We start from the raw sequence: 14,991 nt of genomic DNA, 5'->3' as shown, positions 1-14,991 counted from the left end.
ACCCTTGGGGTGACGCCCTCTAGCGTTTTCATAGCAGATGTTGTGCCCCCTTTGTCTTCCCCAGTTCCCAATTAGGAAGAAAGGCAAGGTCTCCAAAGGAAAAACAGCATAGTTTATTGGGCCAAGAACTATGTGGACGGGTTCCATCTTTGCCAAGGGCTCAGATGGAATGCCGTACAGAGCATTTACCATGAGTTGTATTTATACAGAAAATCCATCCATTGTTAATTAATCATAAACCTTAATATAATTAACACATAGTCAAAAGTGAGCCATGACATATACCAGGCCTCTTACCATCTTCTATTTTCTATTGACATTAGTATCTATCTTCTACTGACACATGTAATTACCTTATCTTATATACCCTTTTAACATAACATAGGGCATCATTAGTCTTCTTATAACAACACCTTTTCCTATACCATACAGCGTCATCAATCTATCTGCATTCCATTCTGACACTCCGAGGGTCCTCTGTCTCTTGTGAAGTTGGCATCTCTTGTTTTTAGTAAGAGGGTTTATTTGTCTTTAATAAGCTGGTGAGCTGTTAGCTTATCTATCCATTAGCTTCTCTGTGACGACTCCCAGGCCTGAGGCTTCATGTTTACATTGAGCCCCTCACTAGCATAGTGACCCTCAGTTCACCTGCAGCCTTATGTCTTAGAAAGGGAAAGAGGCCCCTTGAGCTAGAAGCTGACCAGAACAAGAATGTGCTAACAAAGCATCTATTCCTACTAGCAAAGCATCTCTAACTGGTGTTTGCAAAGGCTAGTATTTTAAGATGTCTATAAGAGATTTACAAAATAATTTCTATTGGCAGTACATATCATAGTAATACAAAATATTCCCCATCACCATCATGAATATGCATGGTTTTCAAAAGCAGTTGTTTGATTCAATTCTTTCCCTTTTGGACCCTTCACAGACTCAATACGGGGTGGTTTGCCAGTGCCTTCCCCAGTCGTTTCTGTTTACCCCCCAGCAAGCTGGGTACTCATTTTACCAACCTCGGAAGGATGGAAGGCTGAGTCAACCTTGAGCCGGCTGCTGGGATTGAACTCCCAGCCTCATGGACAGAGCTTCAGACTGCATGTCTGCTGCCTTACCACTCTGCACCACAAGAGGCTTTAAGGAGTAGGGGTTGCCAAATGGGCTTTAAGCCAAAGATAGATTGAACCTAGGGAAATTCTGGCCTCCATCTTTGTTGAGCCTATTTCCAACTTGATCCATGAGTTCAAGATACACTTAGATATCTGAAGGACAGATCTAAGAAATTTTGATTGGACATGATCTAGTGGCAGGAAACATATAGAAGGAGGCCCTAACAGGGTCCCGAACAACATCTGTGAGATTGTCTTGGCACAAAAGAGCTTAAGTGCAGGTGGGATGAAAAAGGCTCCCATGGTACAATAGAATTTCATTATACTCTGGGCAGATCTTTCACCCAGATTCCTACAGTGTTCCAGACTAGAGCCGGAAAATTGAAAGGTTACTCCAAGATACCTAAAAGATCGCCCATTGCAACCGGGAATGCAATGGGTGATAGGACCCAGGGGACACTGGCAGGCGCAGATCTCTCTCTCTTTCAGCAGGAACCATAGGAGGTAATCAGGGCTCATTCATAGCAGGGAAGCAAGGGTCATTTGCAGTTTGGGGCTTGTTTGCAGTTTGTCTCTGTCTGTCTCTTTCTCCCTCGTAGCAGGAGCCCTAACAGGTAATCAGGGGTTGTTTACGGTTTGGCAGGGCTCTCTGTGTGACTGTTTACACACTGGGAACTTCACTGCCCCAGCTCCCATGCAGGAGCACAAATCGGGGGCAGATGAGGCATACTGGGCCAAATGCTTCCCCATGTCGGTTGCAGGAAGAGGTGGGGCAACCTGCCACGACTAAAACTCCACCCTGCAACCTGGCATGAAACCTCCAGTGCGTAAACGGTCAAGGAAACTAGTAAGGTCCATTTGGCCAAGTTAACAGATGATTAGAAGGTAAGTTATTGCAACACCCCCACATCCAAAAATCAAAATAATATTAAATCAAGCATCTAGCAATATTTAGTATTACTAGTATTAGTATATCTGTGCTTTACATATTCCTTGCAGCAGCCTGGTAAGGTAGCCCTGCATTGTTAGGCCCATTATGAAGATGGAAGGCAGAACCTGGCAGAGAGTGGCTAGCCTAAACTTAGACCCAAACACAGTCAAACACAGTCTTAAAATACTTTAATGCTGCATATAAAGAACTTGTTTTGTTTGAGCTAGATTTTTCTATTAGGTGTTGAAGAACTAAACAATGGTCAAGCATACCTCTGCCCTCCCTGAAGCCTGGCTGAAATTTTGAAAATAGAGTATGAGTTGCTAATGTAATGCAGCAGCAACCAGCAAATATGATCTTAAGGTCAAAGTTAACGGATGCGTAGTGACTAGGACACAAGATGTGATAATACTATTGTATACTGCACTTGTCAGGCCCCATTTGGAGAATTGTGCCCAGTCATAGCTCAAGTTTTCTAAGCCACCCCTTTGTTCCAGCATATAGAAAATATGAACCAGAGTATTTTTCAGGGCCCAGATTAAGGGTTGTTGCCTCTTCTGCCCAATTTGGAAATAACAGAAGCTATCACGCCAACATGCTAGACTTTGGGATACCTGCCATGTTGATGGGAATTATAAGCAAACAAGAAGGGGGCCCAAAGGACTTGCAGGAGGCATCTCATTTCCCCCTCAATCCCCCCAGTCTCTTCATTCCCATCTCTTCATTCCCTTCATTCCCTTTCCTGGCAGCCCCAGTTGTTTCTCTCCCTTTTCTTCTTCCCATGCACCAGCCAACCTGCCATTATCACCCTTGCCTTCAGCTTTCCACCCTTCCATACCCCTGGCAACCTCTCCCCAAGAAATATCTGTCCAAGTTGCCCCAGAACAAGGCAAGTCCTAGTCATATAGTGGCTGCCACTGCTAGGCCATGGCCAACTATGTGATGCCCACCAGCACCAGGCAAGACCTGGTGGGACAATGGTTGCTGCTTGTGCCAGGCCATGTCCTGTGGCATGGTGGCCACTGTCACTGGGTTGTGTGCAATGGCAGCTGCTGACATGCCAGGATGAGTTGTATGGATAATGATTTTGTAATAGTCACCTCAGAGCATATCCCCAGTGATACTATTGTGAGAATTCCCTCACAACAGGAAAATTACCAGATGGGCCAAAAGAGGCTGTGGTACATCCATTGCTAAAAAAGCCATCACTGGATCCGCAACTACCAACCCGTCTAATGTTTAGCATTTCAGGGGGAAATGGAGGAAATGACTCCTGTGGACCAAATATCAGCATATCAGGGGAGGGGGTGGGGTGGACTGACATCACCGTTATGACTTCCGTTTACACTCTAGCCCCGAGCATGGAATAAGATGTGCTCCACATCAAAAGTGTTGAAAGGTTCTGGATCCAGTACTCAATTACTCAAATAAAAATCCATCACCAACATCTTCACATTTTTAAAAGGCTGACTAGGTAGGAACCAAGATGGCGACGGAGCAGTAGCAGCGTTGTTAGAGGCTCTCCTACCTATTTTATTTCTAATTTCTTTCTAATTAACTCCTGGAGCTTGTTTGGATTGTTTTATTGTCGGTGCCACTTGATTTACCCTGAGACTTTACAGCCAAGTTTGGACTCCAAATACCTGGTAGGACTCATTTATACGTAAATTCTGCTGTGTTTCAACAACAGAGTGCTGCCAACTAAGAGAGTCTTCACCTTAAGAAGCCAATTATCTGTAGCTAGAAACTCTAGTTTTGTTTTGTTTTTCTACTGGCTGGAACTCTTCCTTGTCTTCCTTGTCTGCTGTATTTAATTTGTTTTGATTCAGCATGCCTTTAAGACCAATAAGCCCTGTGGATGGGGAAATTGCAGTAAGCTTTTATGCCCCTCTTCTCCTATGAGCATTATTTGTTTATTTGAATATCCTGTCCTCCTGACAGTTCCTTTCATTGCCTATTTGTGACAATAACAGCCTCTCACTTGTGAACTTTAAACACTTGTGAGCTTTAAGACTTTTGCAATGGAAGGTGGTAAAAGGGTGAGTAAGAGGGTGTGTGATGGTGATGGTGATATTACTCCACCCCCTGCCAGCAAGCAGACAAAGATAGACGATTTTATCATGGCAGGTGGCATCTCAAAACATGCTGTCTCAACTTCTAACCGATTTGCTCCACTGGAACATTGTACCTTCAAGACTCAGTGTGAAGAAGAAAGAAAAGAGGGAGATGACTCACCTGCTTGGCTGTTAGAAGGACAAACTGAAGCCAATCACAGAACCTCCTATAACATCCTAAGTGAACTCTCACATCTGACTGCCAAAACCGTGAACGCCTTATTTGAAGGAATACATCTTATTGAGGATAAGATTGACAATATGTCACAAATGCTTGCACAACACTTTGGCCTGAAATCAGGCTTCAGTGGGAAAGGGATATGTAATCAACCTCCTAAAATATTTAATTTTGACAAGAAGCCATTTGTTACAAATAAGGGTGAGACTAAAAAGACTAGCATACATCTGCAGTCTTCGGAGGAGAATTTAAATTACCAACTTAAGCTCCTGCCATGCAAAGTTTGTCTGGTGGTATGCAAGTATAGAGACCATCATATCCCTTGGAGCAGGGGTAGTCAACCTGCCGGGGGCTCCCTTTCATTCCTGGAACATTTTGGCAGGCAGTCTTCCTGGAGTTTTCTTTTGGCCTCCAGCAGTGATACATTAAGTTCAGATCAATAGTTTCTGCATTGTGTTCTGTTACCAGACGAGGTTAACCAGCTAAATTGGTGCCTCACTTCTGAGAAATTTTGGTGGGTTTCCACATAGCTAAATCGTTCTAAGGTTGGAACACTTACTTATTGAGAGTCCCTTGGAGGTCCTATGAGCAGAAACTTTCTTTGCCATTTCCTGAACCCGGAGAAGCAGTTTATGTGAAGATAGAGTCACTTAGCACTAGTTAGTGCAGTTGGGCAGAGAAGTTTTACATAGCCAAATACACAATAAGCCAATCTAAACATTAGCATGGAAATGAATTCTATCCTAAGGTGTTCTGCTGAGGTCCTTCTCTGTATGTTTAGATATGCATTGGGAAAGTCAGAAGAGATGTATTCTTCTGACTGGGGAGTTTTGTCATATTTATATCTGGGAACTAAATGATTACTTCTCTGACTCCTCACAAGGCACAAAAGCACACACTGTATGGCTACTTCCAAATCTATCTATCTTAAGTCTGCTTGTCTAACCTCAGGAGGGAGGACTGTTTTATACCTAAAGTAGAAGAACTAGAAATAATGCACCATGAACATTTGTCCTGAAACAAGGACATTTGGGACAGAAAAGTAATTTTTGTGAATGACAACCCTCCCCTTTTTTTTTCTTCCAGGATTCTTTGCTGGGAGGGTCTCTGTTTTGTTTTATAATGGAGAGAGAATTTTCCAGCTTCTGATGATGCAGTTGATGTTAAATGTAAAAAATCCTTCTTCCTTTTACATTTATTTTTAAACTTAATCTCTCTCACACACTGCAAGTTCAGACTCATTCTTACTTTAATGGAAAAGTACTAAGAATGTGAAGGAGCATTTTGGTTTGCAGATTCTGGGACATTTTCTGTCAGCAATGGCTTGTTGCCCTTTTGTAATGTGACCAGAAACTAATCTTTCCTCTGCATTTACCACACATAGGAAACTGAACCTCCTTTGTGCAAAGAAAAAACAACACATACACACACACACACAGCGCAGCGGAACCTTTCCACACTGGCTGTGTCCATAGGGACACAGAAATCTGGGGTGGACAGAGTCTGCCGCTGAAATCAATCCCCCATGGGGACACAGGAAGCAGCAGAGCATGCTGCTCTGTAGCAATGCACCCGCAGCAGCCCAGAGCATGCACTGCCGTGTGGAATCAATGTAAGTGTCCTTAAAGAGGAAAATGTCCTGATCCATGGAGGGAAAGGCACAGCATGGGGCCATAGCATGTGTTAGTTGGATAAGCCGGTCCTGAAGCTGAGACAAGGACAACTTTCAGATCCCAATATTTGAAATCAACTGGCATCCCAATTAAATCAAGTCCTATGCATTGAAGTTCTGTGGTCTCTAGTTTGTAGGCCAGGTAGGGTACAAAATGAGATTGAGTATTAAAACTACAGTCTTTGTGATTGTGCAGTACTAAAATAAGAGGATGATCTCAGAGGGGACAAAAAATCGTGGAGAGATCTCATTCTCTTTGAGAACTTATGCATTCAGATACTACTCTGTATGTGGGGGGATATATTTTTGTTTATGGTTATGGAGAAAGAAAGATTAAGTGAATGAACATGAGTTCATCCATTTAATCTTTCTACATAACCACAATCAATTAAACAAAATAAATAGGTTACCTCCACTCTGTTTGGTACACTTTTTCTTCACACTTGTATTCCATGTTTTAATTGATAGGGCACTATATTTCATTCTTATATTCCATCATGCCTGATTTAGAAATGAAAATCTAGTATATCTTATGGTGAGTTTGTTTATCAAATCCTGACTTGACTAAGGATCCTGAAGTAAATATATTCGGACCTTGGTCAAATCACAATTTTCTGTACCTGTTTTTTATGTTACCATGCTTTTAATTGTGAAAAGAAAAGCACAATTTAATAATGAAAATAAGAATCAATCCAATATCACACAATGATAGAGTCACTGTATCTCCAGGACTCCCTGATTACGGTTTCTATTCTCCGCCCGGTGACCAACGGGTTCCATTATCGTATGCGGACTATGGTTCCATGGGGCCTCGGGTGGCTCAGATGCTTCATAGCGAGCACCCTGCTTCAGGAAGTAACTCGCCCCTCCACCACCTTCCCAGCCTGGATCAGTTTAAGAGCCCAGGTTTGTATAGCATTTCATTCCTTTGGGGAAGTAAAAGATAATAGCATCACATATTTAATGACGCGAGAAAAGAAGCCTGCATGCCATGCCACTTCATGGTTGACTACCAAACGTCCATCCATCCTTTGGCTCAGCTCCAGAATTTGCACTAACTTTGTGGTGTCTTGACCTGACCACATGAATATCAGTGGTGATGAGGGCTGTTGTGGAGACACTACAGTGAAGAGGGCAGCTCTAGCTAGCCAGACTACATTCTTTTCAGGTTTGGATTAACTTCAGCCTATATTCTTCAAAAGCTCAAGTGAAGGACTGGAATTTCCTGTGTTGCTTTTTCAGGACTCTTTTTAAATCTGTGGATGTTGATGCAGAAAAAAAAGTCAAATTGCACGGGGGGAAATATTTTATTGGTTAGTGTAACTGTTTTAGGTATTAAAAGATGTATTTTAAAACATTTGTACATTTAATGAATCCATCAATAAATATTTTACCCTTCTGAGAATATTTTAGTTAATTTCTCCTCCAGCATTCTTACATGTAGTCTGAGGTGAGCTTTTTTTCTTTCTACAAGCCTTCTTCAGTGCAGTGTTTTTATACCCAGATTTCTGGTTATCCTTAGTTTGCTTGTCATCTGAAACAGCCCCTTCACATATTATTGTTTTTAGCAAATATCCAAGATATTTTTCTGAGAAAGTTGAGCATGATTGCTGAGAAATAAGAAACTAAAAACCCATGCATTTTGCAGGCATATTGTGAGTTGTGATTGGCTGATAGTTTACCTGAGTTTGCTTCTGTATAATGTATAAAAAGGCTCCTTCTCTTATCTTAAAATGGAGAAGAAACATGTCCCTATGCTGTTCATAGACAAGTGGTATTATTTATTTAAAGGTATACTTATTTATCCCTGGAGAAGGGCCTAATGCTGGGAGCGATTGAGGGCAAAAGAAGAAGGGGACGACAGAGAATGAGGTGGGTGGCTGGGTGGAGTCACTGAAGCAGTCGGTGCAAACTTAAATGGACTCCGCGGAATGGTAGAGGACAGGAAGGCCTGGAGGATCATTGTCCACAGGGTCGCGATGGGTCGGACACAACTTTACACCTAACAACAACAACATAAAAAGGTAAAGGTAAAGGTATCCCCTGTGCAAGCACCGAGTCATGTCTGACCCTTGGGGTGACGCCCTCTAGCGTTTTCATGGCAGACTCAATACGGGGTGGTTTGCCAGTGCCTTCCCCAGTCATGACCGTTTACCCCCCAGCAGCAAGCTGGGTACTCATTTTACCGACCTCGGAAGGATGGAAGGCTGAGTCAACCTTGAGCCGGCTGCTGGGATCGAACTCCCAACCTCATGAGCAAAGCTTTCAGGCGGCTGCCTTACCACTCTGCACCACAAGAGGCTCATAACAACAACAACATACTTATTTAAAATACCCTCCTCAGACCAGTTGTCCTTCCAGTGGTAGGGCAACTTTTACAAAACTGGTTGACCTAAATACATGAGTTTGTAACTGTTTGCCTTTCAGTAAGAAGCCATCATTTTGTAACTGTACCTTGGTAACACCATATTCTAAGGCAGATGTCAAAATTAATCATAGCTGGAAATTTCTTCCCAGTCTATCAAAAGAGTTTATCTTTCAGTGGTAACCTTTCTTGGCCAACACTGGATTAATTTGCATGCAGGCTTTGCATTATGTCAGTTCATGAGATAAAATGCCTGATAAGCTAGCCTTGCACTCCCTTATCAGCCTCAAAGGCAGAATTGTGTTGCTTTTGGGTCATTCAGTGAGCCTTAAGATGCATTTATTCAGCCTCTGCTTCCTTTTTGCCTCCTAAAAGTGCAAGAGGTAAATAGTAGACACCATAGTAGGATTCTCACTTCTCCCTTAATAGCCTCCCACCCCCCAGAAAGTCCCAGTCATTTTTATATGTTAATTCACTGAGTAGTAAGTAAATTAAAAATTGTTCATTAATACAAAATCCAAATAAAATCAGATTCAAAATAGGTTACTGGGGTTGTTTAAAGCCAGAGGCTGAGAATTCTCTAAAGATCCAAAGATCCACATAACTTTAAACAGGTTTCTTGGATTATAGTCCTACTATTCCTTGCCACAGTATGGCAAACCAATTTTGAATCTAAGCAGTTTCAAAAGCATTTTGTAATATAATGAAAAGTGGGTGAGTTTTTTTCAGAAGCGAGGTGTACATTCAGAATCTTGGAAATAGTTCCACATCACTAAGTTCACAATGTCCAAGCTCTTACTTTAGAATATTCTGAGTGGAGGTTTCAACCCTCGGTTTCTCGCAAATAATTTTTGTGCTTTTTTATCACATTATTTCACTAGAAAACATCCACTTCAAGGACTGTGGGATGCAGATTATGTGAATTTGTAACGTATATGCTGAAATAATGATATCCTAGTGAAGTTGGAAATTTTATTCATCTGATAATATTGTGGAAATTACAGGAGGACCTCTTCTGCCTGACCTCAGATCACTGCTTGTTTGTGTGCATCTTTTTTCCCCAGTTACACACAGAATTGGGCCCCTTCTGGGGCAGTCCTAGGGCTGGCCCAAACTGCCTCCTCAGTTAGCGTGGGCAAAAAATCTGCATTCACGCTTTTGCCAAAGGATCCAACTGTGTGTATGTCAGGGCAGGGCCATGCACAAGTGGGAAAACTTGGGCTGTCCCCAGTCGGACATTCCCAGCCATTGCCCCCCCCCCCAAGAGTCACTTCCATCATCTACCCTCCCAACCTTCCCTGGCCCTTAACAAAAATGTCCAATTACATTACAATGTAACAAAATAGCAAAATAAAACCACCCACCACCATGTTTGGTCAGCACTTTTACATCTTTCTCTTTTTACTTTAGGATTCCACTTAATACTTGGTTTTACTGAGTTCAGAGACTGTCTGCATGTGTGAAGGGGGGAATGGCGCAATAAAACAGCCCACCTATTTATATCCCCTTGTTTGTCTTGTTACGATTTTGCTTTATGATGCAATTGTCGTAATTTCTTTTTTTTAGGTGGGCACTCAAATGCAACAATATGCCGCTGGAAGGTGATAGGGAGTGTGAATGCAACCGGATGCAAAAGGAGAATTAGGAAAAAGGCCATATTTCATAGCAAGAGCCTGGCACAAAAAATCTACTATTGAGCAGGCTCATTTGCAAACATGTCATTTCAAGCAGTTTTCACATGCTATCAAGGAGCTGCTTTGCTCTGTCATAATCTAAAAAAGGATAGGGATTACAATTTTGGAATAAGTATGCGCTTGAATGGCATAAAGAACAGACTGATGAATGTGGCATGGTGCATCTTGCCTTAATACCAGCTCAGTCTTCTCAAGCATTCCACAGTGCCCTTTTCCCCAACTAGAGCATTGGTCCTTTCCATCCTGTCTTTCCCAAAGAAGCCCACTGGGCTATCTCCTCCACCTGTGGCCAGCCTGTAATAGAAAAGGCTGGGCAATAAAGTTCATTTGCTGGCTGTTCCATAATTACCTTTAATTACTATATGTCATGAACCCTGGTCCCTGACCCAAGTTTCACCCATGTTCCCTGGGAGTCTCCTGGGCTGCTGCCATAAAGCTGTAAATTCCTTGTTGGGTCCTGTCCTCCCTTTGCATACAAAAGCGTCTACTTAGTTCTGCTCTCAATAGCCTTGCAAGGGCCTGCAAAGTCTGAACACTTGTAGCATTTCCAGATCAAAGCAGGGACCAGATGGCCCTGCTGAGAACTGGTGTATTTTCCCACCTTTGTACCCCTCTTCCCCCTCCCTTATCTGGTCTCCAAGTACCCCTTGAAGGACTATTGATACTTTGTCTCTGCCAAGAAGATTGTACATCGATAAGCAAAGGCTTATTGATACCTTTGTACTAGCTTTTGAATAAAGCTTCCTTTTTGATTTCAAAAGCCCTGTGGTCTCGAGGTCTAGCTTTGCCAGGACTTTACTGGGGTGTCTCTTGCCAGTTTAGAATAATAGAATCATAGAATAATAGAGTTGGAAAGGATGTTTGTCTACATCCCACTTCAACTGGGGTGTCCAAAACTGAACACAGTATTCCTTGGCCTCTTATGAACGGAGGGGAAGGTCCACATTTGGGGTGGAATGGCGGCGGAGGAAATCTTAACACAGCCCGCGGCACCGCGGGCGCCGCGGACTAAATAAAACCATAAGGGCTTTGTGGGAGGAGTTAGGGCGGGCTCTGTCCGGGATGAGGAAGGGTGCCTATTGTCCCCTTCGGACAGACCATCGGCTGGGCCAATCGGCAGGCGCAAAGCGCCTGCCGATTGGCCCGGCCGATTCCCGCCCTGCCGACAAGGGAGCAACTGCGAGCCCCGCGTCAGGCCGCCGCCCGAGGGAGCCCCCGCAGCTGCCGGGGGCTCCCGGCCCGGCGGCCTGACACGGCGGCTGCCGGGGGCTCCCTGCGGGGAAAGGCTAGCTCCCATTGTATTTAGACATACAATGGGCTTTGCCTCTAGTCACTAATAATGCACGCAGCTGGCGGCAGCCAGGCACAGAGTTGATGTAGGCTGCTGAAAAAGCTGCGTTAGCGAAACGTGGAAGAAAGTGGAGCTTCCCGGGCGACCAGGGGCGCAACCAGAAGTGGCGCCAGAGTGGCCGTGTGTATAATCGGGGAGGTCCGTGGTGTACAGGGCTTCTGGGTGCGCTTGCTCTCTCCCCTTCTGTGCCCTTTGGTTCCGCCGGCAGGGCCTGTGCCTGCGCGTGCTGTGGCCGCCAAGCCTCGGTCAGCATCGAGCTCACCTCCCTTCCTGTTTTCTCCGCATCACCGCCTCATCGGCCGCAGCCAGCAGCTGCTCTGTGTTTTGCCACCGTTGCGTTCCGTCCTGTGCGTTTTCGGTTTGCCTCGCTTCTTCCTCCGCGTTTTCCATGAGACTGCCAACCGCCGTTATGGCAGCCATGCATAATAGGCCCAAGTGAGGCCGAACCAGAACAGAGTAAACTGTAACCATCACCTCCCATGTTCTGTAACTGCTTGATACAGCCCAAAATCCCTTTGTAGCCACTGCCTTTGTAGCCACTGAGTCACACTGCTGACTCATGTTCAATGTATGGTGAACCAATTATTGATCCACCTGACAGAATTAGGATCCATACCGCATTTTACCAACTTGTGAACAAAACTATAATGTGGAACCTTATCAATAGCTTTACTGAAATCCAGATAAACTATGTCCAAGGCATTCCCCTGATCCAGCAAGGTAGTCACTTTCTCGAAAAAAGAGATAAGGTTGGTCTGACATGACTTGTTCTTGCAAAACCTGTGCTGAGTCTTAGAAATCACAGCTCAGTTCCAGCTGCTCAAGGACTGAGTGTTTATTTGTTCTGAAATTTTGCCAGCTACAGATGTCAAGCTGATGGGTCGATAATTACCCAGAACCTCCTTTTTCCCTTTCTTGAAGATGGGGACAACATTTGCCCGTCTCCAATCGTCTGGCACCTCACCTGTTCTGCAAGAATTGTCAAAAATAATGGACAGAGGTTCAGAGATGACATCTGCAAGTTCTTTTAGTACACTTGGATGCAGTTCATCTGGCCCCGAAGACTTTGTGTCCTTTAAAGAAACTAGGTGTTTGTGGACTGCTCCAACAATTATCCTAGGCCACCGTCCCCGTTCCCCGTGTTGTGTTACGTTTTTGCCACATCACTATTTCCTTCACAAGAGAAAACTGAGGAGAAATAGGAGTTAAGCAGTTCAGCCCTCTCTTCATCATCGTTTATAATTTCACTTTCCTTTCCTCACAGTGATCCTATGCTGTCCCTATTCTTTTTCTTGCTTCAAATATAACTAAAGAAGCCTTTTTTTATGTTTAGCATTTCTTGCTAGCCTAAGCTCATATTGAGCTTTAGCTTTTCTAACACCCCCCTACAATTATTGGTTATTTGTTTATACTCATCTTTGGTAATAAGGCCATTTATTCCATTTCCTAAATGACTCTTTTTTATTCCTCAAATCTTTTGACAACTGCTTATGGAGCCAACTTGGCCCCTCCTTAGGCTCCTTCCATCTTTTCTTCTCAAGGGAATTGTTTGTGATTGAGCCTTCAGTATTTCACTTTTAAGAAACTCCCAGCCTTCTTGGACTCCCATCTCTTTAAATCTTTCTGACCACAGGACTCTACGCAATGTACCTTTAAGTATGTGAAAATTAGCTTTCCTGAAGTCCAGTTTATACGTACGACTACGTAAAGGTTTTCTCTTTCCCACAATTGAAAATTCCAAAAGCACATGGTCACTGCTACCAAGTGTGCCCACTACTTCCACCTCATCTACCAGTTCTTCCCTATGGATGAGAATCAAGTCTAAAATAGCTTTGCCCCTTGTTCCCCTCTCTACTTTCTGTGAAATGAAGTTGTCGGCAAGACAAGTTAAGTATTTAACGGAGTTTGCATTTTTAGCAGAGTTGGTCTTCCAACAGATATTGGGTCATTGAAGTCACCCATGACCACTGTTTCCCCCTTTTTGAAAATTGTGTAATTTGGTCTAGCAGTATCTCATTCAAGTCTTGGTTTAGTTGTCAAGACTGGCTTGGTTGTCTATAGCAGACCCCCACACTAATACCACTCTCATTTCCTACTCCTTTTATATTTACCCAAATACACTCAACTGAACTTTCATGCTCGGGTACCTGTATTTCTTCACAAATATAAAGATTCCTAACATATATTGCTACGCCTCCCTCTTCTTTTCTTGTCTGTCCCTTCTGAATAGATTTTACCCCTCAATTTTAGTATTCCCATTGTGAGTATTATCCCACCAAGTTTCTGTGATTCCTATTAGGTCATAGCCCCCTTCCTCTATTAGAACTACTAGTTCCTCCTGCTTGTTTCCCATACTCTGTGCATTAGTGCAGAGACATCGTAATCCATCCTTTGTGTGCCTCATGGTTTTGGTTTTTGAACTTTCTTGTAAGCTAGTAGTTCCCTGCTTTTGTAAGATTTGAGATCTTCTCATCTTCAGATCTTGCCATCACGCCAATTTCTAAATTTACGTCTCATTCTCCCTTTTTTATCTAGTTTAAAGCCCTCTTCAAGGGTTCTCACAAAAATACTTTTCCGTCCTTTGTGAGGTGCACACCGTCTCCTGATAGTAGCCCCTCATATTGACATTGTTGACCATGATCCAGAAATCCAAAGCGTCGACACCATGGACGTAGCCAGTCATTTACTTGCGTAATTTTTCTCTCTATTCCAATGCCTGGGCCACTTACAGGAAGGACTGATGAAAACACAACCTGTGCTCCCAGGTCCTTTTCCTTTTTCCCCAGATCCACATATTCTTTTAGTATCTTTGGATGCAATTAATCTGGCCCAGAAGACTTTGTTTCATTTAAAGTGTTTGTGGACTGCTCCGTGATCCTAAGCCACCATTCCCGTCCCCCGTGTTGTGTTACGTTTTTGCCATGTTGAGCACTATGTCCCTCACCAGAGAAGACTTAGGAGAAAGAGGAATTAAGCCGTTCAGCCCTTTCTTCATCATCTGTTATAATTTCACTTTCTTGTCCTCGCAGTGGTCCTACCCTTTTTTTCTGTTTAGCATTTCTTGCTAGCCTAAGCTCATATTGAGCTTTAGCTTTTCTAACACTTGCCCTATAATTATTGGTTATTTGTTTATACTCATCCTTGGTGGATGTGGATGCTCTACTTTGTGAGCAGCTTGGGAAAATATCCAAGCGGCAGGATCTTGTAATCATGGGTGACTTCAATTTCCCAGATGTGTGCTGGGAAACAACCTCTGCGAAGCATCCTCAGTCGTGCAACCTTCTGACCTGCCTGGCTGACAATTTCATTTATCAAATGGTAGATGAACCCCCAAAAGGTTCAGCCATACTGGACTTAATACTGACCAACAGGCAAGAGTTGGTGGATGAGGTGAAGGAGGTGGGGAACCTAGGAGGAAGTGACCGTGTCCTCATAGAATTCCTTTTAAGATGGGGAGCCAAGGAAGCTTGTAGCCAGACGCAGATGTTGGATTTTTGTAGGGCAAACTTTAAAAAACTCAGAGACATGATGAGTGTCATACCATGGACGAGAATGCTGGAAGGGAAGGGAGCATGTGAAGGGT

The 14,991-nt window shown here is 43.5% G+C and overlaps 1 protein-coding gene across 27 annotated transcripts in view; it reads left to right on the top strand.

Annotated features, from left to right (window-relative positions):
- The window catches only part of MSI2 (musashi RNA binding protein 2), an 833,820-nt gene that overhangs the window by 760,841 nt on the left and 57,988 nt on the right, over positions 1-14,991 (top strand). For 11 of the 27 annotated variants that reach the window (XR_013226808.1, XR_013226807.1, XM_077312083.1 and 8 more), the window contains one exon: positions 6,728-6,904. The exons of the other annotated variants lie outside the window; for them this stretch is intronic. Coding sequence is in view for 9 of the 11 variants with exons in the window: in XM_077312083.1 (XP_077168198.1) it covers positions 6,728-6,904 (177 nt within the window). In the remaining 2 variants the exon portion in view is untranslated. The remainder of the gene's footprint in view (positions 1-6,727; positions 6,905-14,991) is intronic. 27 annotated transcript variants of the gene reach the window in all.

Source organism: Paroedura picta, chromosome 15 (assembly GCF_049243985.1).
Source record: "Paroedura picta isolate Pp20150507F chromosome 15, Ppicta_v3.0, whole genome shotgun sequence".
Taxonomy (NCBI): domain Eukaryota; kingdom Metazoa; phylum Chordata; class Lepidosauria; order Squamata; family Gekkonidae; genus Paroedura; species Paroedura picta.
This window is presented reverse-complemented; position numbering and strand designations above follow the sequence as displayed.